General features: G+C 39.2%; 5 protein-coding genes across 5 annotated transcripts; 3 read left to right on the plus strand and 2 right to left on the minus strand.

Moving 5' to 3' along the window:
• Positions 1 to 1,021: 1,021 nt before the first annotated feature.
• On the plus strand, positions 1,022 to 8,259 carry ilf3a (interleukin enhancer binding factor 3a). Its single transcript, XM_072462413.1, has 20 exons — positions 1,022 to 1,159; positions 1,534 to 1,661; positions 1,736 to 1,847; positions 1,941 to 2,092; positions 2,179 to 2,353; positions 2,433 to 2,580; positions 3,468 to 3,559; positions 3,864 to 3,959; positions 4,055 to 4,166; positions 4,238 to 4,335; positions 4,403 to 4,508; positions 4,577 to 4,699; positions 4,779 to 4,969; positions 5,052 to 5,165; positions 5,241 to 5,372; positions 5,451 to 5,597; positions 5,693 to 5,810; positions 5,896 to 5,934; positions 6,681 to 6,998; positions 7,866 to 8,259. The coding sequence occupies exons 2-20, from the start codon at positions 1,555 to 1,557 to the stop codon at positions 7,964 to 7,966; spliced, it is 2,481 nt and encodes an 826-aa protein (XP_072318514.1). The 5' UTR covers positions 1,022 to 1,159; positions 1,534 to 1,554; the 3' UTR covers positions 7,967 to 8,259.
• A 655-nt stretch (positions 8,260 to 8,914) lies between these two features.
• acp5a (acid phosphatase 5a, tartrate resistant) lies at positions 8,915 to 10,652 on the plus strand. The gene is made up of 5 exons (XM_072462851.1): positions 8,915 to 9,145; positions 9,452 to 9,651; positions 9,736 to 9,860; positions 9,932 to 10,277; positions 10,347 to 10,652. The coding sequence occupies exons 1-5, from the start codon at positions 9,058 to 9,060 to the stop codon at positions 10,584 to 10,586; spliced, it is 999 nt and encodes a 332-aa protein (XP_072318952.1). The 5' UTR covers positions 8,915 to 9,057; the 3' UTR covers positions 10,587 to 10,652.
• A 3,190-nt stretch (positions 10,653 to 13,842) lies between these two features.
• Positions 13,843 to 14,585, minus strand: LOC140377709 (uncharacterized). The gene is made up of 2 exons (XM_072463244.1): positions 14,306 to 14,585; positions 13,843 to 14,157 (listed from the first exon to the last, which is right to left on the minus strand). Exons 1-2 carry the CDS (start codon positions 14,520 to 14,522, stop codon positions 13,868 to 13,870), a joined length of 507 nt encoding a protein of 168 aa, XP_072319345.1. The 5' UTR covers positions 14,523 to 14,585; the 3' UTR covers positions 13,843 to 13,867.
• A 1,562-nt stretch (positions 14,586 to 16,147) lies between these two features.
• On the plus strand, positions 16,148 to 16,783 carry syce2 (synaptonemal complex central element protein 2). Its single transcript, XM_072463027.1, has 3 exons — positions 16,148 to 16,213; positions 16,316 to 16,424; positions 16,507 to 16,783. Exons 1-3 carry the CDS (start codon positions 16,188 to 16,190, stop codon positions 16,681 to 16,683), a joined length of 312 nt encoding a protein of 103 aa, XP_072319128.1. The 5' UTR covers positions 16,148 to 16,187; the 3' UTR covers positions 16,684 to 16,783.
• A 270-nt stretch (positions 16,784 to 17,053) lies between these two features.
• Positions 17,054 to 20,414, minus strand: LOC140377572 (glutaryl-CoA dehydrogenase, mitochondrial-like). Its single transcript, XM_072463026.1, has 12 exons — positions 20,316 to 20,414; positions 19,972 to 20,078; positions 19,795 to 19,830; positions 19,568 to 19,708; positions 19,432 to 19,494; positions 19,173 to 19,343; positions 18,571 to 18,700; positions 18,268 to 18,484; positions 18,086 to 18,189; positions 17,536 to 17,661; positions 17,299 to 17,459; positions 17,054 to 17,158 (listed from the first exon to the last, which is right to left on the minus strand). Exons 2-12 carry the CDS (start codon positions 20,072 to 20,074, stop codon positions 17,085 to 17,087), a joined length of 1,326 nt encoding a protein of 441 aa, XP_072319127.1. The 5' UTR covers positions 20,075 to 20,078; positions 20,316 to 20,414; the 3' UTR covers positions 17,054 to 17,084.
• Positions 20,415 to 21,007: the final 593 nt, after the last annotated feature.

The following is a 21,007-nucleotide window of genomic DNA, read 5'->3' on the forward strand; positions in this document are numbered from 1 at the left end:
CATTACATATGCATACCATTTACATAATGGGCTGTGTTCACATTATGTCAGCCAATAGTGTGAGGCGGATTGAGGAACTTTTTACCTTTTAGGTTAATGTCTTTCTTATTGAAACAAAAAAGCACTAATTGTTCTGTCAGCTCAATATGAAGTGAGATTAGAGGGGATTTTGGATATCATATTTAGTTTTTGAGTAATCCTAAAGAAAAATGCCATAAATACTAACATATTGCCTCATTTTTTGGAGTTAAAACCAACAGGCTTAGAATTAGGCATCAACAAACCCTGTACGACTCATCAATATATCGTCAAGTGCAAAGTTTGAAGTGTTGTACTTCTTTAAGAAGCGGCCTTTATATATATATATATATATATATATATATATATATATATATATATATATATATATATATATATATATATATATATATATATATATATATATATATATATATATATATACATATCCACATATCTACAAAAAATACATTATGAGAAAACAACATTTGAAGTTACAATGTCCCATTTATGGATGGAAATGGATTCAATAATAAAACAATGTTGTTTTTAGGTAAAAGCATATTATCTTGAGATAACAAACAGACCAAACTGACCGTAGTGTTTCGCTTTGGAGTTCATTTGTGTACCCAAGCTCTAGGAAAGAGTGTCAGATAAATTTTTTTGGCCCTCAGGCCTCATTACTGTTCCAAGCCTCTTTAAAAGTACAGTATGTTAGCTCAGTCAAAGACATGTAAAATGCATCCATATGAATAGTTTTCTGATGAACATTAGTGTTCCCCTGGTAAAAAGTTTGGACACTGCTAAACATTTGTTGGTTGAATTGCCTAAAACATCTTTTGACCAATTACATTGTCAATGGAAATAAAACTTCCTTAAACATGTGCCTGTTTTTTGTGTCCAAATGTATTGAAGTTCATACAAAAAAGTTCAAATTAGGAGAGACAAAAGTAATAGAAGAAAGTAATTCTGTCTCCTATTGTCCCTGATGGGGGCGTACGTGGGGGGCGTGTAGACCAAGCGTGACGTCTATACTGTGCGACAGTGGATCCAAGCAGCAAACAGAGGCTAAAAGCTAACAATATCATCATCTAGAAAAGGTTACCTCGGCAACAACTACTTACCTTTTTCTTTATAAAGGGTAAGTAGCGTTTGAAAAGCATATGCAAACAGATTCATTAGTAGTTGTTTGGTGTCGTTCATCCTTTGTACATCTACGAAGAAGTAAAAGAACCACTGCTCAGCTAAAGATGTAGCGCCATTAACTATAAAACCGTAATTTGTGCATTATGACTTATTGATTCCTGTTTAACTCTACCGAAGTGCTGTAAATTGGATCACCTATTCATCTGTCAACAAATAACCCTGAGTAAATTGCTTGGGTGATTCATTTCTTTATTCGCATGTCGTGCACACGGCGCCACCCCTTGGCTTATAAGTGTCTGTTTTATTTACACATCACGCATCCGTTTCAGTAAAGCATCATTGCAAAGAGATCTCTTGTTTTATGCACAGTTTAGTGCTGTTGCGAGGAGCATGGCCGCTCAGACAAAGTGGGACGAGCGCGAGGCTTATGAGGAGCTGCTGTACTGGGACGAGATGATCCAGAGGGGCCACCGGCTGCACCCACACGACTATGACAGGTACACACCGACCCCCCTTTAGAGAAGTTAGATTATAGATGGGAGTCAAACGATATGTTGTTTTACCCTTTCAGATATGAAGAGTTGAGGTACTGGTATGACTGCCTTTGCTATGAAGAAGATCTAAGACAATACCATGACTATCTTGCAGCTGTGGAGCAAATCGAAGGTCAAATGCAACAAGAGGTTGGTACTGTAATAAATTATGCATTTTTGTTTCTGTCCCATAGCCTTTTTGTTAACCTTGAATACAACAACTAAATACAATCTCCTCTAAAGCAAACATGTCCTCGACCGTATGATCGTCACGTGATGGCCAAACATTCGGATATCTATCCTTCGGCAAAACTCCTGGATGCTGTCCAAATGATCATCTCCCATGTGGAACACGCTATGAAGTCTGTTTCTAATCAAATGGATGCTACACCCACGTAAGAAACGCCTTTGATTTCACACTCTGTATTGTAGAGCAATTAAACGTTTGTTTGTGTGAATAACTTCTTTTCCATCATTTTAGCGACTTCAGTGATGAACAAGGCCGTGTCTTGCGTGGCGTTATGAGGGTCGGGTTGGTTGCTAAAGGACTTATACTGAAGGGTGATAAAGATCTTGAGCTGATCTTGCTTTCATCAAAAAAGCCAACAGTCTCTCTCCTCAGACAAGTAACAGAAAAGCTAGCAGTAGAGCTAGAGGTATATAATTAAAAAAACGATTTGTGCTGTCACAGCCAACATTTGTTAATACCTTGTTCTTTTGCTTCTTAACTTTCAGACTATTTCACCAGGAATGTACACAACAGCTGACAGCCCTGAAAATACTGCTATTGTTGTCCAAAGCACCACTAAGCCTATCCTGACTCTTCAGGTCTATTTGACGTCTCCTCTGGTCAGGATTGTAAAAGACACAGAGACAAATGAAGGTATGTATAACATGGACCTTATGTGTGACGCCAAAACACACCTCGACTTCACTTCATAGCTGTATTTCATCAGTGGAACTGTGCAGTGAATGTCTTGCTCCGGAACAATTTAATATTGGCTCGTGCCAAAGTGGTCGTCGACTTACGATAAACTTGGTTTTGTAAGCATTTAGATTTTAAATTCCAAATTTGTCTAATTTCTTAGTCCAATGTTAAAGCGCGGCTTAATTTAATAGTAACATTTGACACCATCTGCAGCAAAACTGATTTAAGTGTCATTCAGGGTAGTTTCTACTAGTGTTTTAAATAACATTTATTTCTTTTTATCCTTTTACGTTAATGGTGCTGTGAAAGTGGTCAGGTTTGTAAATATAGATTTGCAGTAATAGGAATTATTGGACCGACATTAGGAATGCAGTCCTAGTAGATCCTGTTCATCATCAAGCTGTGGAACTGTATCAAGTATGAACTCTCTAGGTCAAAACAGGGACTCAGTTTTGCTGCACTGAAGGGAAAGTCAAACTGTTGAGTGCTTGTAACTTGTTACTGATCATCTTCTAGTTTGTGAAGTTTTTTAGGAAAGCTGGACCTTTGACCAATTGGATACGCTGTCTCAGGAAAGGAGGAAACTGCCAACCCTGACCAAAGGAATGTGGAAAGGATAAATTATATTTACAAGTTAAATGTTAATACTATTTGAAATTGATTTGATTTACCTTTCATCAATTTTTATTTTCATGAAGATGAAACATTGGTTAATTTGTTAGGAACTTGGTTTCTCCTTTCCTCAATACCTCTGGTTTGGGAAAGCTACTCCATAAACTTCAAGACAGAGCCAAGCCCTTGGTCAAACTGTACCTTTTCTTCTTACTCCACCTCGTCAATAGAAACGCAAACGGTCACCGATCCGCCGGACATTCTGGATAGGCAGAAATGCCTTACTGCCTTGGCATCTCTTCGCCATGCCAAGTGGTTCCAGGTTTGCATTCACGTCCTTATTTGTACGTAAGATTGTCTAGTCTTTAATAATATTAACTTCTCTTCACATCCAATAAAACATCAAACTTGATTGAACGGAATAAAAAAAGAAAATACTGTGTCATTGGTGACAACATTGGCATATTAACCATTCTCCAATATGAAGTAATAGTTGAGCCATCTCAAAATCAACCCTGGTTTTCACTTTGTGTATTGCAAATTAGAGTTGATGGTGAGATTCGCTAATTCAACTGTCTTTAAAGGAATCTACACCCTTTGTCTTTTTAATTGTATTTTCTCCATAGGCTAAAGTCAATGAGCTGAGCTCTGCGCTTGTTGTGATCCGGATCTTGAGAGACTTGTGTAACCGCGTTCCCACCTGGCAGCCACTCTCTGGATGGGTAGGTTTTGTTTTTCTTTCTAAACATGGCACATCCATTGATATACATTGTTTTGAATTTGCCTACCTGATCATAAAGCTGTATGTTTTCTTTAGCCTCTTGAGCTGCTGGTGGAGAAAGCCATTGTGACATCTGAGAGACCTCTGGGAGCTGGAGAGGCTTTGCGCAGATTCTTTGAATCCATCTCTTCTGGACTGCTTTTAGAAGGTTGCTCACTGCCTTAAGTGTAACATTGAAGGTTTTATGTGACTGCTAAGGTCATTTGTTTTTGCTCAAAGATGGCCCTGGAATCAAGGACCCCTGTGAGAAGGATCCTGTAGACGCCATTAAACACTTGTCAACGCAGCAGCGTGAAGACATTACAAAGAATGCACAGGTAAATTATTACCATTTAAGTTAAAAAAAAAAACACTCGTATCGTCTTGACATTTATTTTTTTACAGCATATCCTGAGGCAGTGGGCATTTGGACAGATACACAAAGTCCTGGGAATGGGTGCAAAACCCAAGAAACCCCAGAAACCTGAGGCCTCCTCTGCAAATGTTTTAGGTATACTAGTGTACTTCTTTTGCTTTTAAAGGCTCAAATTTGACAATGATGTTCAATTTGTGTTATAGCACCAGGACCACGCTTTTACCCTCCAGCTAAGAGACCTTTTTCAGCTATAGATGCCGTAAACGAACAGTCACATCTTAACAGCAAACAACGCAAGTTTCAAAAGCGCTTTCAGAGAAAACCATGTTAGTAACTAAATCAATCATCAGCTCATATTGGGGTGACAAATGTCGATGTTGATGTGATTATGTGCCTCCCTCACAGTCAGTGATGACATAAACATGAATGCTGTGATGCGTCTAAACCAGTACAGGCCTGGCCTGGCGTATCGCCTCACATCCCAAAGTGGGCCTGTGCATGAGCCAGTGTTCACGATGGCTGTGGACTTTGATGGGAAGACTTATGAAGCTACAGGTCCTTCCAAACGATCAGCAAAGATTAATGTAGCCACCAAGGTACATTTTAATTAGACCTTTAAACTGTGTATACATACAAGCAAGCAATTTTGTTGTAGTGAATGTAAACTCTGACTTTTAGGTCTTGCAAGATCTTGGTCTTTCAACTGCTGCCGCTGAATCTAATAGTTCAAATGGAGGACAGGACAAGGGGAAAGCCACCGCCACCGCCACAACCACAACTACATCTGAGGAGGTGGGCATGCTTCCTGTAACTGTGATCTGTGAGACACAATTGTATCTCTAACAGAGATCCTATTTTTTGGGGCAGGGAGGTCTAGGTCCCATATTGACCAAAAATGGCAAGAATCCAGTGATGGAGTTGAACGAAAAACGCCGCAGTTTGAGGTATGAGCTCTCGGCAGAAACTGGGGGATCCCATGAGAAGTGCTTTGTTATTGAGGTCAGTGTCATTAAAATGTACTCTAATTTACCAAGTTGAGTATATTGACAAAATTATAATAATTTTACTGCATTTTAGGTTGATGTTGATGGACAAAAATTCAAAGGAAGTGGCTCAAACAAGAAGGAGGCAAAGGCCCGTGCTGCCCTGGCTGCTTTGGAGAGCTTATTCCCTGAAGATCCTTCGAGATTTTATCAAAAGAAGAAGGTCACCTACACAGATATGGTAAGAGATCGTTTTAAACCTGAAATATACAAATTACTGTTCTTTTTAATGTTTTGAAGTGACCAAACAATCGGCTAAGTATACTTTGTTCCCAGCACATCCCGGGCTTTGGCACCATCCGTGGGATCCCCACTGACACTGGGTCTCGGGGCAGAGGCCGAGGCAGAGGCCGGGGCAGAGACAAACCCACCTCTGGACCCAGCTACAACAAAAGTAAGGAAATACTCACATCCAAACACTCAACTAAAACAAAGGTGCTTTGGACTTCTTTGACTTTTCTTCTTCCTGTTTTTAAAAGCCAACTATTGCTATGAAAGCAGCACTGGCTCAAGCTATCGTACGTGTCTAATTTAAGCAAAAATATTAAACCGTACCTTTTTGGCTGAACTAGCACCCATCAGGCATAACATACTAATATTGTGTTATGACCATAAACATATCAATTTCCAGTTGTTACTATCAGTTTGTGAGAATGAGCATCACCGTCTTCAATCAATGTTAAAATCCAAAGGACTTAAGAATTAGATTTTAAAATATACTAATTTAAGTCTAGTTCATATGTACAATAAAACATTGGGAAGTTGAACTCAAAAATAATAATCTTTGGACTTCCGGAAGCAAGTGAAGGTGGGTCAATTGTCTTTGCCCAAGGACAGGGGTTCCCAAACCTTTTCAGGCCGGGACTCCCAAAATAACTATACAACCAACTCAAGACCCCCACAGTAAAATGAAAGACGTCTCCTAATAGTTTCAATTTGTAAATCTATTTAAATAAGGCTGATTTGTATATTTGTTTTGTAGTTTATTGTGTTGTATGACCCAATTTCACTTAAACATTCTGTCTTTTAATAAAAAAAATGGACACCACTGCCTAAGGACACGCAGCAGTGTGCTTTACCAGTAGAGGGAAGTAAACTGTACCTCTGGGTCTGTGGCCAAACATCAACTCAATGACTAAACACCTTCAGAACACAGAACAACTCTCTGTTAGTGCTGTGGTCATTATGTCATGCCTGATCAGTGTATTTGGATCTTAAAAGTATGCTATTGTAAGCTTGAACTCAAAAGTGTCTCATTTCATAGATAAACTCTATGGGAGCGGGAGTGACATCAGCGCGACGGAGACCAGTAACAACTATGGCACCTTTTACCCCGAAACTACTACACAAGCTGCTGCCGCCGCCGCCGCACCACCTGCCTCCAACACAGCCCCCATCCCCACTACCACCACTTCACAGCCCAATTACACAGCAATGCCGCCCCCTGTTGACCAGCAAAGTCCCTACAGCTACGGCTATGGAGGAGAGAAGAAGAAGATGCTGACTGAAGAACAAAACTATTCCTTGTACTCCACCGCTTACCCCAGTTCAGTGACAGGAGGGCAGGACTATAGCACCTATGGTAAGATATTTGGATCAATTAACATGTTCACCGTATTTAAAAAAAGACAAAAAAAAACGGTGCCTCGTTGTGTATATTTCGCCACATTTGATACCCGTGTGTTACTATTTCAAAAGGTTTTGTTCATGAACATTAGTTTTATGGGTATAGGCATTGTTAATAGATTTACTGTTAACAATGTTTAATGATTGGCTTTAAGATCTTCATTCTTGACTAAAAATACAAGTATGAAAAATTGCCTGGAAATGTGTTCAAAGAGCACATACTCTTGCGTGTCACTGGCCAATTTTACATGTACACCAGAAATCTGATCATTATCTGCTTTCTGAAGTTGTCAGACTATTGAATTCAACTGAAAACAGCAAAATTGATTGACATGATTGATGGACCTGTGCATGTGTTAATGAGGAATATACAGGGAGGAAAAAGAAAACTAGTGTAGCAAATGCAATGCGTTACAGACAAAATATAATTGAAGAAAATCTTTTTTACTTAATATGTTCAAATATCTTATTGTATGTTTTATTGACACTTTATCATGATATTCTGTACTGTATTTGCTTTATGTGTATTTTGTGAGCACAGGGTAAACATGAAAAAGAGCTTCTCTCATTGAGGCCCTCCCCTGTATAAAAGTCAAAAACAAACATGTAAACATACAGCTATAGTCAGATTGATGTTATCCAATTACTCCAGTTATTGGATTTTAGCACGCAAAACAATGAATGCAGCGCACAATCTATTGAACTTTGCTCAGGTCATTTGTAAAGCGCTGCAGGCAAACTGATTATATCCGTGGTGAAAAAATGCCCTTTACTATTACATTCTTACACCGAATAGTTATAGATTTTAATTTTGTTTTCTCAGGTTGGGGACCGCAGACCTGGGACGCTCAGAACTACACGTACCAGAGTTACACGGGACAAGACCAGACTTCATACCCGGGTTACAGTGGTACCAGTTACTAATTGGCATTGTGCTGCATTTAAAGTGGATTTGTCAAGTTTTATTTCTCTCGTCACCTTTTACCTTACTTGATGTGGGATGTACGATGAAAGCAGATGTTTTCTTTTTACTGAAGGACTGGGTCATATCGATGTTGAATGGAAGTACCTTAATAATCCCTTTCTCTTTGTGACCCTTTGTCATTTTCATATTGCAAACTGTTTCTGTTACACTTTCTTTCACACAACACTGTTTAAGCTAAGAGTATATTTGTGTGCTCTACCCCTTGTCAAATAAATTATTTTAGTGGAATTGGCTTTGGCTCCTGTTTTGATGTATTGTCAAGTTTTTTACACAAGCCACCATTGTTATTGCTACACATTCATGCTTATGAATAGTGGGAAAATAAGGACTACTGCAAAACAAAACATGATGGCAAGTCAAATGGGGTAAAGTAAGACACTATTGAGAAGTATGTCAATGCAACAATGGAACAACAACTGTGTTTGTTCTACATTGTTTCCAAAATCTGAAAATAAAAGGGGAGAGAGAAGGAAAGGTGTGATTAACTTGGAAATGTCTGGACACTCAACATAACATCCACAGAGTCACATGTTTCCCTGAAAACGCTTTAGTCTCGACTGAGTCAAAGATATGAGCCATGGTCATGCCTCGTGGGTGTGGGCTGCCTCTGTGTGGCCTGAGAGAGCAGACTGTAGATGTAGAGGGGCCACAAGTCCAGCCGTGAGTCACTCGATCTTTTGTGATGCATTTCTAAACTCCACATCAGGATTAGTATCAATTGACATATTGATGCATTGTGACCCTTCACCTTCTCAGTTGCATGCAACAACATGCTTTGATTAACTTCATTAGTTCCAGCTTGTATTTGTTTGCTGCAGCCAATGACATGGCAACTAAAGTGTTGTTGTTCGGAGGAGGAGGAGGAGGAGGAGGAGGACTTGGTTCTGCAACAGCTGACCACACACTATTTAGGCTGCGCTTTTACTTCCTTGTTATGGAGTTTTTGTTTTTTTCCATTTGGGTTACGTCTGGACTTTGTATAGCTAGAGCTAGGTTTAACTAGATATATTTCAACTGTTCTGTTTTTAAGATGGTACTTGCTCTGATCTCCATCCTCATTGCCGTTCCAGTGGCCTCCTGCTTCCCAGCGGCCTACCAGGAACTTGTAGAAACTGGCAGTAAGTATCAAATCATGGCTAAAGGGGATATTTAGCTTTTAACCATGCATTCCCTTATCACTAACTCACACTTTTTTTATTTTGATTGATTGATTGATTGATTGATGTGTTTGGTTAATCCTGCGTTTGAGGCTTGAATGCTCCTACTCCTATATAGGGTTAAAAAAAAAAGTTATAAATCAGTATTAGTTTTCAAAATGTAAAATAATGATCTACGCATGATATTGCTCATACTATATACTGAGAAAAAAACATTACTTTAAATGCTTTAAACATCTTTCTTTAATGCTGTTTTTTCCCTGATAGAGAACAGGACTTCTATAAAGTTCCTGGCCATAGGGGATTGGGGCGGAGTGCCCTATCCACCGTACATCACTGCTGTGCAGAAGACTACAGCTCAAGAGATGAGTAAAGTAGCAGAGCAGGTGGGAGCAGATTTTATTCTGGCTCTTGGAGACAACTTCTACTACAAAGGTGTGGACAGTGTGGACTCACCTCGATTCAAAGCAAGTTAATCCTTTTCAGGATGCATTGTAGATTTGATCACATCTACTATGTATCACGTTGTAAATAATGTTGTTTATGTGCAGAGCACGTTTGAGTCAGTTTACTCGGCCAAGTCACTGAGGATCCCCTGGTACGTCGTGGCTGGGAACCACGACCACATTGGAAATGTGAAGGCTCAGATTGAGTACAGCCAGAGGTCCAGCAGATGGTCTGTTTAATACAAATGCATGTAGAGCAGATGGTTTGTCCCACTTTGTCTTAATGGTCTTTTGTCTGTAGGAAGTTTCCTGACTATTATTATGAACTGAACTTCCGCATTCCCAACACTCATAAGTCCCTGACCATCATCATGCTGGACACTGTGATGCTGTGTGGAAACTCAAACGACTACTCGGACGCACAGCCCAAAGGTCCTCTGCGGCAGGTGGATGCAAACCGTCAGCTGGTGTGGCTTCAGGACAGGATCGCCCGCTCCAAGGCAGACTTTCTGTTGGTGGCGGGACACTACCCTGTGTGGTCTGTGTCTGAACATGGGCCCACCCAGTGTCTGGTGAAGCAAGTGCATCCTCTGCTCGTCAAATATAAGGCTACAGCTTACCTCTGCGGGCATGACCACAATCTGCAGGTCAGTACATAAATCCTCCTGATAGATCCTGGAATATCAACAAAATAATACAACTTTTTCTGTTCTCAGTACATTGAGGAGTCCGGTGTTGGATATGTGGTCAGTGGAGCAGGGAACTTTCTGGACCCTGATATCCGTCACTGGAACCATGTTCCCAAAGGCTCGATAAAGTTCTTTACAGGACAGGCCTCGACTTTGGGAGGGTTTGTTCATGTAGAGGTGGCACAGGACAAAATGATTGTTACCTTTTACCAGGCCAAAGGCACTTCTCTTTATCGCACTGTTCTTACCCAGAGGAAACTCGACTAATACTCTTATTTTTACTTATAATTAAATAATTTAAATTCCTTATATACTTTTGCATCTGCAAAAGGTAATTTTGTTGTCTTCGACTTATGACCTGACACAGCAGATTTTAGAAGACAAACCTTTAAATATTCTTTCTTAAATTGTTGAAAAGTGCTTTAAACAGGATATTTTTCTGTTATTTTAACTGGTGAGACCACTTTTTGGTGGCATATATACTATAAACTGATTTCTAACATGTTATTTTGGTCTGATTAATTTGTGTACTACCCTCAAAGATGGTGTGCGGGTTAAAAACATGTTTTTGTGTGTTGGAGGGAGGGGTGTCATCCAGACCTGAAGATAGTGCTTTATCCAGTATCTACTCTTGAGTTTTGAATGGCCTTTGCTGTCAGGGATGTAACCTCATGTTGCTCTGGTGAAGGACTAATCCAATCAGGATGTGTTACAATTTGTTAGTGTCATCATGCCACATTAGGCTAAGAAGTAAGTTAATGCCAATAAAGAACCATAAGCCTGAGAAAAGTCAAGGGCAGGAGGGATCACCTAACCCAGGCTGACCTAAACCTGGACCATGGCCGCTAAACTAATATAATGTACTAATGTACTTTTATTTTTATTTTCAGAGAAGTGAAGTTTTGACTCAAAGAGACTTAAAAATGTTCTGTTGTCCCATTTGAAAAAAATGTAGATAAGATTACTTTGATTTGAAAAGTATTTTCAGATTGTATACAAATGAACTGTTAACCTCACACTCAAATCAGTTACAATAAATCAGGCATGTCTAAACTAGGGCCCGGGGGCCAAATGCGGCCCTCAGACCATTTTTTGTTGGCCCTCCAGCTTCCTGCTATGTCGGCCCAAACAACAAAAAATAGTACTTTTTACTGTGAAATTGTGAAAATTCAGGCATATTGATGTTATACCAACCTAATATTAATGTTCTAGGTATAATTAAAGCTGTGGAGGCTCATCGCAATTACATCAAATGCAAAATTTTGAATGATTCACTTTGATTCACAACAAATTCGACATTGTCAAGTTGTTTGTGGCCCTCTGCCCCGTTTAAGTTTCAAAATGCGGCCCTTGCAATAAATGATTAATTAAAACGCAATAACTTCCCAATATTGTTCAACATAAATTCTTATATGTTGTGAGTTTATGGATTAATGAACTTTGTCTTAATCGTAGAAGCAGGCCAAGTCTGATTATCTAATTCTATAAAAGACCCTGAATTAAAAGATAAGCTTCTCATCTAATCCTTTCCCTCCTAATCTCAATCCTTGACTCAATACTTATCGTTCAATGATCACTGAAATGTTTAAATAACATCTGCAAATAGAAAATCCCTCATATTAAAAAGTATTAATTTTTATTAATGTGAAATTCAATAAAAATATATTGACTAAATAATTGGTGACAACAAACAATAGTCGTCTCTTAACAGATCCAAAAGACAGTGTTTCCATGTTGTGTAACGGGAACAAGTGTTTAAAATCAGACTAAACAAATCCATCTGCACAGCTGTGTTCAAGCCGCACTCCAGCTGTTTGAACAAAACATCAGGATTACGGCTCAAACAAACACACAACATACGACAAATGTGTGGTTACAGTTTCAGAACAAATGTGTTGTGCATTTGACTCATTGTAAACATAACTTTGACAGTCCAGAGACCACAGATCATTGATTTATAGACTAGTTAACTGTATTTTGTTATACAAAGTATTTTGTTTTTCTGTTTGTTTGATAGATTTTTCTCAATTAATGGCTACCCGAATCATTCATATAGTGTAAATGTATGTAACATCTGATTGCTGAGCAACAAAAATCGTTTTGATTAGTGTAATAATTGGAATTAAAGCTACTGTGTCACATTTGCCACGTTTACTAATTGAATTGGACAGACTTTTACTTAACCCCACAGTAAATAATGAGGCTTCGTAGCCACAGTATATTTAAGATAAATAAGGTGCACACAACAGCAAACATAATTTAAGTTTGTTGCAGTCACGTTCTAGAATTTGATATATCACAAATTCAGATGGAGGGCAGGGCCTTTATAAAGCTTTGAAAGATTTACTGCACAAATGTTGAACCTTACCATTATTTGTTTGGGATTAACTTAACAAACCCTAAACTGACACTTTAATCATTTGTATTGACAGACAAAGTGTTAAAAAGTGTTTTTGTTTCATGTGGACAGGCCCGGTAATTACAGAGGTATGAACCATAAACCAAGCGAAAAATCTGCAAATAAACAGCAAATCCTATTAAATCTGACACAAATATGCAAGATCACCTCATAAAAGAATCCTTCTGTGGTGTGAAATGTGTATGCAAGAAGTAACAAACTGATTGTGTGACATCCCACGCATTGTCGCAGTGAATGAAAGCTTAATTGCTGTAGAGAATTGAGTAAGACAAAAGGATTCACATTAAAGGGAAGTGACTTATTTCAATGTAAATACATAAGAAATAGTGTCTCCACTTCTGAAATTAACACTCACATTGTTGCCATGTTCCACGAAATACAATAACAAATGATTTGAACTTAGTGTTGAAGTAGTGAAACGATTGTATCAGGTTTCCACAGGGACAAATAGTTGGCTGAGAAGTGGAGAGTGATCTTGGTGCACTAACTTGTTACAAACCCTATTAAGAAGAATTAAGAACTAAGAAGACAAGACAGGGTCAAGACTCACATGTCAACTCAAGCCTCCAAAATAAAATCATGTTTCCACTTTTTGCACGTTTGCAGATTCTTTTATGCTCTTAAAATAATATTCACGAGGGCAAGAAGGTTTGACTGTGGGCCTTTCTGTGTGAAGTTTGCAACAACGTTCATTTTGCCTTCTTGTGTCTGGGTGGGTTTCCTCCAGGAGCTCCGGTTTTCCCCATAAACCCAAACATGCACAATAGGTAAAAATCCTCCAGCAAAGGGTCTGACCAAGCAGAGTTTAAGATCTAAAGATGGCTCCCCGGGCGCTGTGCTGTGCAACCCAACTGGTGGCCCACGTGGCATTGGAGTCAAATGCAGAGGACAATGAAATGAACCATAACATTATGAATCACAAAGTTTGCAGATTATCTTATCCACACAAATTGAATCCGCTCCCTCGTTTATGACTTATCCTTGGCAGTTGGCACCCTATCCAAGTGAAAAACAAAAAACTGTACAGCACACGCACATACTGTTTGTTGGTTTTAGGTTTAAATTCTTAGGGGAACAGGCTTTTCTCTCCTGTTTGTAGCGTCGTTATATCTGTTGTTTTGGTATCTGTTCAAGCTTCACTCTCCCTGGGGCTCAGGTACTCTTTGAGGTGCATTGGGCTGCTGATGTGGTGAATGGCGTGGGGGAAGAACGAGGGTATGTACGGGATCACTGCCACCATAGGGCTGTGGACCGGGGTGTCGATGTGGGGCGTCATGGGGATGACAACGTCGTCCTGTTCCCACACGTGGAAGGCGTTCTGGTGCGCGTGGCTCACGGAGGCTGTGATGTGCAGCGAGCTCAGGGCCTCTGCCTCCCCATCCTTCTTCAGGTCATCCTCTAACGGTCCTAACAAACAATCTGGACAGAAAATAAGGACACAAACATTATAATTCATCATATTCAGTGCTTTTCTGCCCCTATTTTACGGCAATTGTTGCATGTTGGGCAAGATGATACATTCTGGACATTCTTTTTTATTAACATCCATTCATTTTGACTGAAATACCTGTTATATCCAGCATGAGGTCTTTGATGAGATGACCCACGATGGCATAAGCCACAGCGACCATCACCAGAGCAGCCATGAGGAGGTACAGCACAGATTTAGGCAGCTGGATCAGGTCTCTGGGAGGGGGCTTGTATTCCTTATAGAGGGGTTCCATGTTCTGGGCTGAATACAGGAACGGGTTGGCTCCTTTACCTGTGTAGTTGAAGCTGTCCATAGTCCCAGAGTATCCAGTTTGACAGAGTGGAATTAGTCCATAGTTGTTCAGATTAAAAAAATCAAAAAAAAATCAGGGGGTTCTACTTAAAACAACAAACATTAAAACAGCATATGGGCCACTTCTATGCCATATCCAAACACATTTAAATAAAGGGACTGCGGGGCTGGCATCATTTGGTATTTAAAAAAGAATAATAATAATACACTTTTGCTGACTACGCTGTCCTCGTGGTTGGCTGTGTCAGGTCTGTGTGCAACGAGCTCTCCGGGGGATTAATGAGTGAGGAGAGTGAGGGAGAAGAGAGAGAGACAGATTACAGTCCCCGTCACAGCCCAGATCAATCAGCCTGTGCCCTGTCCCTACACCAATCTAGCACTGCCCTGTCCCACTCAGATTAGCCTAATCCAATATAGCAATCTCCACTCCCTCCACCGGGCCCTCTCTTCTTATATCAAATAGCCACAGGCCCTTAAATAAGACATGCCATAATGCTAAACAGTAGAGGCGAAATGAAGTAGGACATATAATAGGCTACATTTTCTAAATCAGACCTCAAATCAAAATCAAAATGATTTTAAGTCTTTATAACAATTAAGCAACTGGTTTGAATTTTCAGGGTATTAATTGTACTTTTCATTACTCTTAAGGAAGTGAAAATAGGATAGCCTCGATAAAATAACACACTTTTGTGGAGGAAGTATCGTATTCTCCTATTAAATGTAAATTTCTTTAAACTATGTCTTAAAAAATGTCTATAAAATATCATTCACATGTATCTGACAGTGGTTTTCATTTGCCAATTTCTCTTAGATTTTTTTCATATTTTGGGATATTCTGTTTTTTGCCATTTAAATCACGGTATGTTAACTTTCTTCTGTTTGATTTATTATTATTATTATTATTATTATTATTATTATTATTATTATTATATTTAAGTAACTTTGTATTAATATAAGCCTGTTTTGCCTCCTTGTATTATTATTATTAATCAGATTAACTTTACTATTATTTTTGGTGTGGTTAGGAGACAAAACTATAAGTCATTATAATAGATCCATGTATAATACTACGTTCGCAAAGTAACCAGTGGTAACTAACTAGCCGTTTGCTACAAGGCTACTAAACTTTGCTAATTTGTTTGTGACAGAAGAAGTAAGAACTTTCTGTCATTTAAAGAAAACACTGTTGCTATAATCAGGGAAAAGGGTGACTGTTGTCTTAATTATAGTTATATATACTTTTCAGACAAGCGTAATTGTTATTTAGTTTGATGATGACGTTAGCTAACATATTAGCATTAGCATACACGTTTAGCTAGCCGTCCACATTAGCTCTACAGTTTTGATTTCAAAATTTTCTCATGTTTCAGAGACAAACGACCATGAATTGTTTCTTTGACGATGAGTTACCTTCAAGTGCTTTACCTAATTCTAAAGGAGCACAAACGGTGAGTTAATTAAGAAAACACCGACTAGACACTGAGTATGGCCCCCAATCATCAGCATTTATCACTCATTAAGATACTGTTAAGTCGGTCATTATATTTAAAAATGTGTTAGTAACATTGTAGTGCATAATGTTTGTAAAATAACGCTTCGTATCTTAAACTATTTGCAGATGACTGGTGCTTTGTCAAAGGGAGACACCAGCCACTCCTCAAGTATGAATGAGTCTGATCAGTCTTCCAGGTAACACACTGAAGTAAAGCTGCAGCTGCTGATCAGATAAAACACCATTTATTGTGTTGAAGTAATAACTGTAAGCTATTTTGGTTGTATGTATATGATAAGCATGGTTCAACTCAGAAATAAAGTGGAAGAATTGGTGGAAAGGATCAACACAAGCCGCTCCAGTGACCAGAAAGAGATGGAGAGCTATCAGAAGACATTCTCTGACCGGGTATATCCTCCTACTAACGCTTTACCTTTTCTTATACACCTCAAATTACATAGATATATTGTATACATTTTGCATTGGCCAGTTGGCAGAGATGTGTCAGCAGTTGAAGGATCATCTGTACTCAGTGTATGAAGCCAACAGTGTTAAGATAGAGGAGAAGCTGACTGAGCTGTCTGTGATCTTGAACAACTGTGATCAGTTCTATGAGGAGCTGCATGAGGCCACCCAGGCCCTGTCACGTCTCAGAGACACGTTCTGAACATCCAGATACACACACTGCACTCAACTGTTCATTGAAGCACACAAATGTTTACAAGGCTGTTTTTTTTTTATATTCAATGCAGCTGCTGAAATGCTTATTTAATAATTGTATGTAATTTTCAACAAAAATAAAGAAACTTTTCAACACATTTAATTTGAGGTATTTTTATAGCACATTTTAAGTTACAACAAACAAATTATTCATCATTAAGTTCATACACTAAGACCTTTACAAGCTCTAAGTTGATCCCTGTACAGAACGTCCAAAAAATAGTTCCTATGAGGAACAAAGCTTCATCCCAAAACAAAATGCTGTTACATTTGAAATACAATTTTATTGCTACATATGTGACCTACAATAGATTGCACACGTTTTTCATGTTTTATAAAAATCCAAATTTACTTTCCAACAGTAAATGACTGAAGTCCAGTGATAGCTCTGCCCAAGATCAGTGCATGTATGTCATGAGTTCCTATAAGAAAAACAGAAAAAAAAAGTTTTATGTGACTTGTACAGCATTAACATTGAGATAGCAATATAAATGCTGCCCTCTGGTGGTAGAGATGCGTAAACATTGTGAAGAGAACCAGAAATCAATACTATTTGATTTACCCTCATATGTGTTTACAGCCTCCAGGTTCATAACGTGGCGGATGATGTGGTACTCGTCCGAAATCCCATTTCCTCCCAACATATCGCGGGACTGTCGTGCAATGTCTAGAGCTTTGCCACAACTATTCCTCTTCAGCATTGAGATCATTTCAGGAGCCGCTCTGCCATGGTAAAGGATCAAGGTGTTTTAGCAATTCCATGTGCAATAGATTACTTTCAACGCCAGCAGAAACATACTTTTTCTCATCAATCAGCCGCCCCAGAGCCAGGCACGATTGTAGACCAAGTGAGATTTCAGTCAACATATCAGCCATTTTCTTCTGCATGAGCTGGTTTCTGGCAAGAGGCACACCAAACTGGATTCTGTTTGGGGAATATAAAAACACATTTAATTGTCACTGATAAGCGTTTCAAATATGTTTTTGTCCTACTTTACAGTACAATAATAGCATAGTGATAGGATGGAAATAGCATGGTAAACGGTAACTGGGATAATGCCATAAATAAATGTCGGAGTAGTCCCTCATTCGTCCAGGAGAGTTCCATTGTAGAAAAAGGTTCAGTTGATGTCTACAGATGACTACCACTGAACCCTTTACTACAACGCAATGCATAAATACAACTTTCTTCTAGTAGTAGTCTTTATACTGGGTTAGGGTCAGGACTAATTCTTATAACCATGAAATTACAGTAGAATGACAGATATGACTCATGCTATTTCCATGATATTTGCTGTATAGTTAAGTGCTACCAATTGTTTGTCTAGATATATGATCACAACATCCACCTGTCCAGGGTGTACTGTCTGGCGGCATGGAAACAAAACTCTGCCGCTCCCAGGGCCCCCCACGCGATGCCGTAGCGAGCATTGTTGAGGCAGCCAAAAGGACCCTGTTTGGCCACAGAGAGTGTTATTACGGTTTATGTCTTTGGTCAGAGCAGCACTAACAGCAGAGACAAAGCACTTACAGCCAGACCAGACACATTGGGCAGCAGGTTCTCCTGAGGGACCTCCACTTCATCCATCAGGATCATACCAGTCGCAGAGGCTCGCAGGGAAAATTTTCCTTCAATTTTAGGAGTGGTGAACCCTTTCATCCCGCGCTCCAAAATGAAACCCCTCACTCTGTTGTCTTCACATTTAGCCCAGACAACGGCAATGTCTGCTTCTGGCGAATTTGTGATCCTGGCAGGAAATAAAATACAATCATAATTTTTACTGTACTGACTGGTGCATCTTTGGTGTTGTTCATCTGTCACAAAATGACTCACCATGTTTTTGCTCCACTGATGCTGAAAGTGCCACTTGAAGGGTTGTATTTAGCTTTGGTCTCCATGCCGCTAGGATCACTGCCGTGGTTTGGTTCAGTCAAACCAAAACAGCCCAGGATTTCTCCACGAGCTGCAACACAAGTCAATTAATTAAAACCCTCTATTGAAATATAAGATAAGATAAGATAAGATATTCCTTTATTGTCCCACATGGGGAAATTTCATTGGTGCAACGCAGGTAGATACAGAGGTAGATACAGAAGAACAGATCACTTATAGGAAGTCTGAAAAACACTTTCAGTAGAAGATCTCCTATAAACAAAAACTCCCATAGACAAGATAGATAAAAATAAATAACTAAATGAATAAATACATAAATACCATTGCAATACAATATAGGTGTAATTTTAACATGCACAATGTCACTTTTCTGGTGGAAGTTACGGCACTTGCTTGTCTCCATCATGATATTATTGCTATTCATGAAATAAGTTTAATGCTTTGTTTCTGTAGCATCTCCATAGCGACAAGCAGCAGGCCAACCCCTCACAAAGAAAGTTACAAAGTGTGTATTTAACATATAGAATGAAACAGTATCTCACCGAGCCTGGGCAGGTACTTGTCCTTCTGGGCGTCTGTGCCATATGCATTGATTGGATGCATGACCAGTGAAGACTGAACACTCATGACTGACCGATATCCACTGTCCACTCGCTCCACCTCCCGGGCAATCAAACCATACGCTACGTAACTAGTGCCTGCACAGCCATATCCTGAAAATAACCCAAAAAAACAATGTTATAAAGCGTTACAAATGTCACCAGAATAATACATCTCGCATCTAAACCTATGAAAATTCACCTTTAATAGTTGGTCCCAAAACTCCCAGCTCTCCCATCTCAGAGACAATTTCACGGTGGAACTCTGAAAGACAAAACCCTCAAATATTTACACCTATTCTCCAAACTCTAATCCTGTATTCATGCGGCTGACTCACTTTCATGTCTGTTTGCCATCAGGATGCGTGGCATGAGTTTGTCCTGACAATAGTCCCTGAAGGAATCCCTGATCATAACTTCCTCCTCTGTCAGCTGACCCTCCAAATTCAAAGCATCCCGCCAGTCGAAAGTCACCTTAGCTGTGTGGAAATAAGAGCGGCCCTCACTGATTATGTCACACGCATATGTAAAAGAAACCAGAGCCTATGAACCAATGTTTACTTACGTGGTTTAACAGATGTCTTCGGAACTTCTTCAGCATCTTTAAGAGAATTTCAAGTGGGTTATTAAGTGTTAAAGACAATATTAAGGATAGGTTTATACTTCATTTGCTACAGTATTTATTTCAAGGAGCCTTTTATGGTGTTTCCTCAACAGTTTTAACAGAATAATTAACACATACCGTTAAGCTGTGCTGAAACTGTCCCTTGTGCTCTAGATGTCAAAACTGCAGCACATTTGTGAGAATTGGCCAGAAGGCGAAAGGCAGCACTTTTAAGGGCCATTTAGCTGAAAAAAATAGGTGGAATGATATAATATTAGTAAGTATACATGTAAGTGAATTGTTGGTCACAGTTAATCACAATGAATAGATTTGTACAGCAACTAAAAGCAACTAAAGGTGTCAAACTCCTTGAGCTTAATGCGTGGTGTTATGTCATGGAAGGCTTGTAACAAAGAGATGTTTTAGCACAGACAAGCACACAAAGAGCTCAGTATTTAAAGACCAGAAGAAAAGCACAGTACCTGGTGGTCTTCTCCCGGTGTGAACGGCTCAAAGATCGATCCAAAAGACTTGGAAAAAGCCTTGTGAAAGTTGCTTAAGTAACTCCAGCCCAGTGAAACGTCACATGGATACGTAACAGTACAGACGCTGCTGCGGGACAGTGGCAGAAGCAACACGAGCCCTCGAGTTGAGCAACTTGTTACACAACTGACCTTCACCGAGTTCAAGCTTTGTTCTGAAATATCTTTTATGTATTATTTAGATGACCATACAGCTCAAGTAGCGTGTAGTATCCCGACTGTTCAGTTAATAACCAATATTAGATTTTTTTCCACCCCGAATATTTGTAGGTTATAGAGACGTGGAGGGTGTGGCCGCAGCCTGCAGCTCATTGGCTGTTCAATAAGGAAACAGCGCGTGTCTGTCCCGCTCACTTCAACCTACAGAGGGAGTCACAAGAACAGCACCTACTTCACTGAGGATCACAATGTACGCTGCTGTGGGAGTAGTAGTAGTAGTAGTAGTAGTAGTAGTAATAATTATAATAGTAATAGTAATAGTAATAGTAATAGTAATAATAGTAATAGTAGTAGTAGTAGTAGTAGTAGTAGTAATAGTAATAATAGTAATAGTAATAGCAATAGTAGTAGTAGTAGTATTAATAGTAATAGTAGTAGTAGTAATAGTAATAGTAGTAGTAGTAATAGTAATA

This window comes from Eucyclogobius newberryi, unplaced genomic scaffold (assembly GCF_026437365.1).
Source record: "Eucyclogobius newberryi isolate DKJ021-1_F unplaced genomic scaffold, fEucNew1.0.hap1 SCAF_4, whole genome shotgun sequence".
NCBI classification, from domain to species: domain Eukaryota; kingdom Metazoa; phylum Chordata; class Actinopteri; order Gobiiformes; family Gobiidae; genus Eucyclogobius; species Eucyclogobius newberryi.

Coding starts and splice junctions, on each gene's coding strand:
- syce2 (XM_072463027.1), top strand. CDS start 16,188: ATGAATGAGTCTGATCAGTCTTCCAG. Junction 16,214..16,315: donor GAGTCTGATCAGTCTTCCAG/GTAACACACTGA, acceptor GTATATGATAAG/CATGGTTCAACTCAGAAATA. Junction 16,425..16,506: donor AGAAGACATTCTCTGACCGG/GTATATCCTCCT, acceptor TGCATTGGCCAG/TTGGCAGAGATGTGTCAGCA.
- LOC140377709 (XM_072463244.1), bottom strand. CDS start 14,522: ATGGACAGCTTCAACTACACAGGTAAAGGAGCCAACCCGTTCCTGTAT. Junction 14,158..14,305: donor CCTCATGCTGGATATAACAG/GTATTTCAGTCA, acceptor TTTTCTGTCCAG/ATTGTTTGTTAGGACCGTTA.
- acp5a (XM_072462851.1), top strand. CDS start 9,058: ATGGTACTTGCTCTGATCTCCATCCTCATTGCCGTTCCAGTGGCCTCC. Junction 9,652..9,735: donor TGGACTCACCTCGATTCAAA/GCAAGTTAATCC, acceptor GTTTATGTGCAG/AGCACGTTTGAGTCAGTTTA. Junction 9,861..9,931: donor AGCCAGAGGTCCAGCAGATG/GTCTGTTTAATA, acceptor TTTTGTCTGTAG/GAAGTTTCCTGACTATTATT.
- LOC140377572 (XM_072463026.1), bottom strand. CDS start 20,074: ATGGCCCTTAAAAGTGCTGCCTTTCGCCTTCTGGCCAATTCTCACAAA. Junction 19,831..19,971: donor AGTTTCAGCACAGCTTAACG/GTATGTGTTAAT, acceptor ATTCTCTTAAAG/ATGCTGAAGAAGTTCCGAAG. Junction 18,701..19,172: donor CAAGTACCTGCCCAGGCTCG/GTGAGATACTGT, acceptor CTTGTGTTGCAG/CTCGTGGAGAAATCCTGGGC.
- ilf3a (XM_072462413.1), top strand. CDS start 1,555: ATGGCCGCTCAGACAAAGTGGGACGAGCGCGAGGCTTATGAGGAGCTG. Junction 2,093..2,178: donor CAAATGGATGCTACACCCAC/GTAAGAAACGCC, acceptor CCATCATTTTAG/CGACTTCAGTGATGAACAAG. Junction 5,935..6,680: donor CAGCACTGGCTCAAGCTATC/GTACGTGTCTAA, acceptor CTCATTTCATAG/ATAAACTCTATGGGAGCGGG.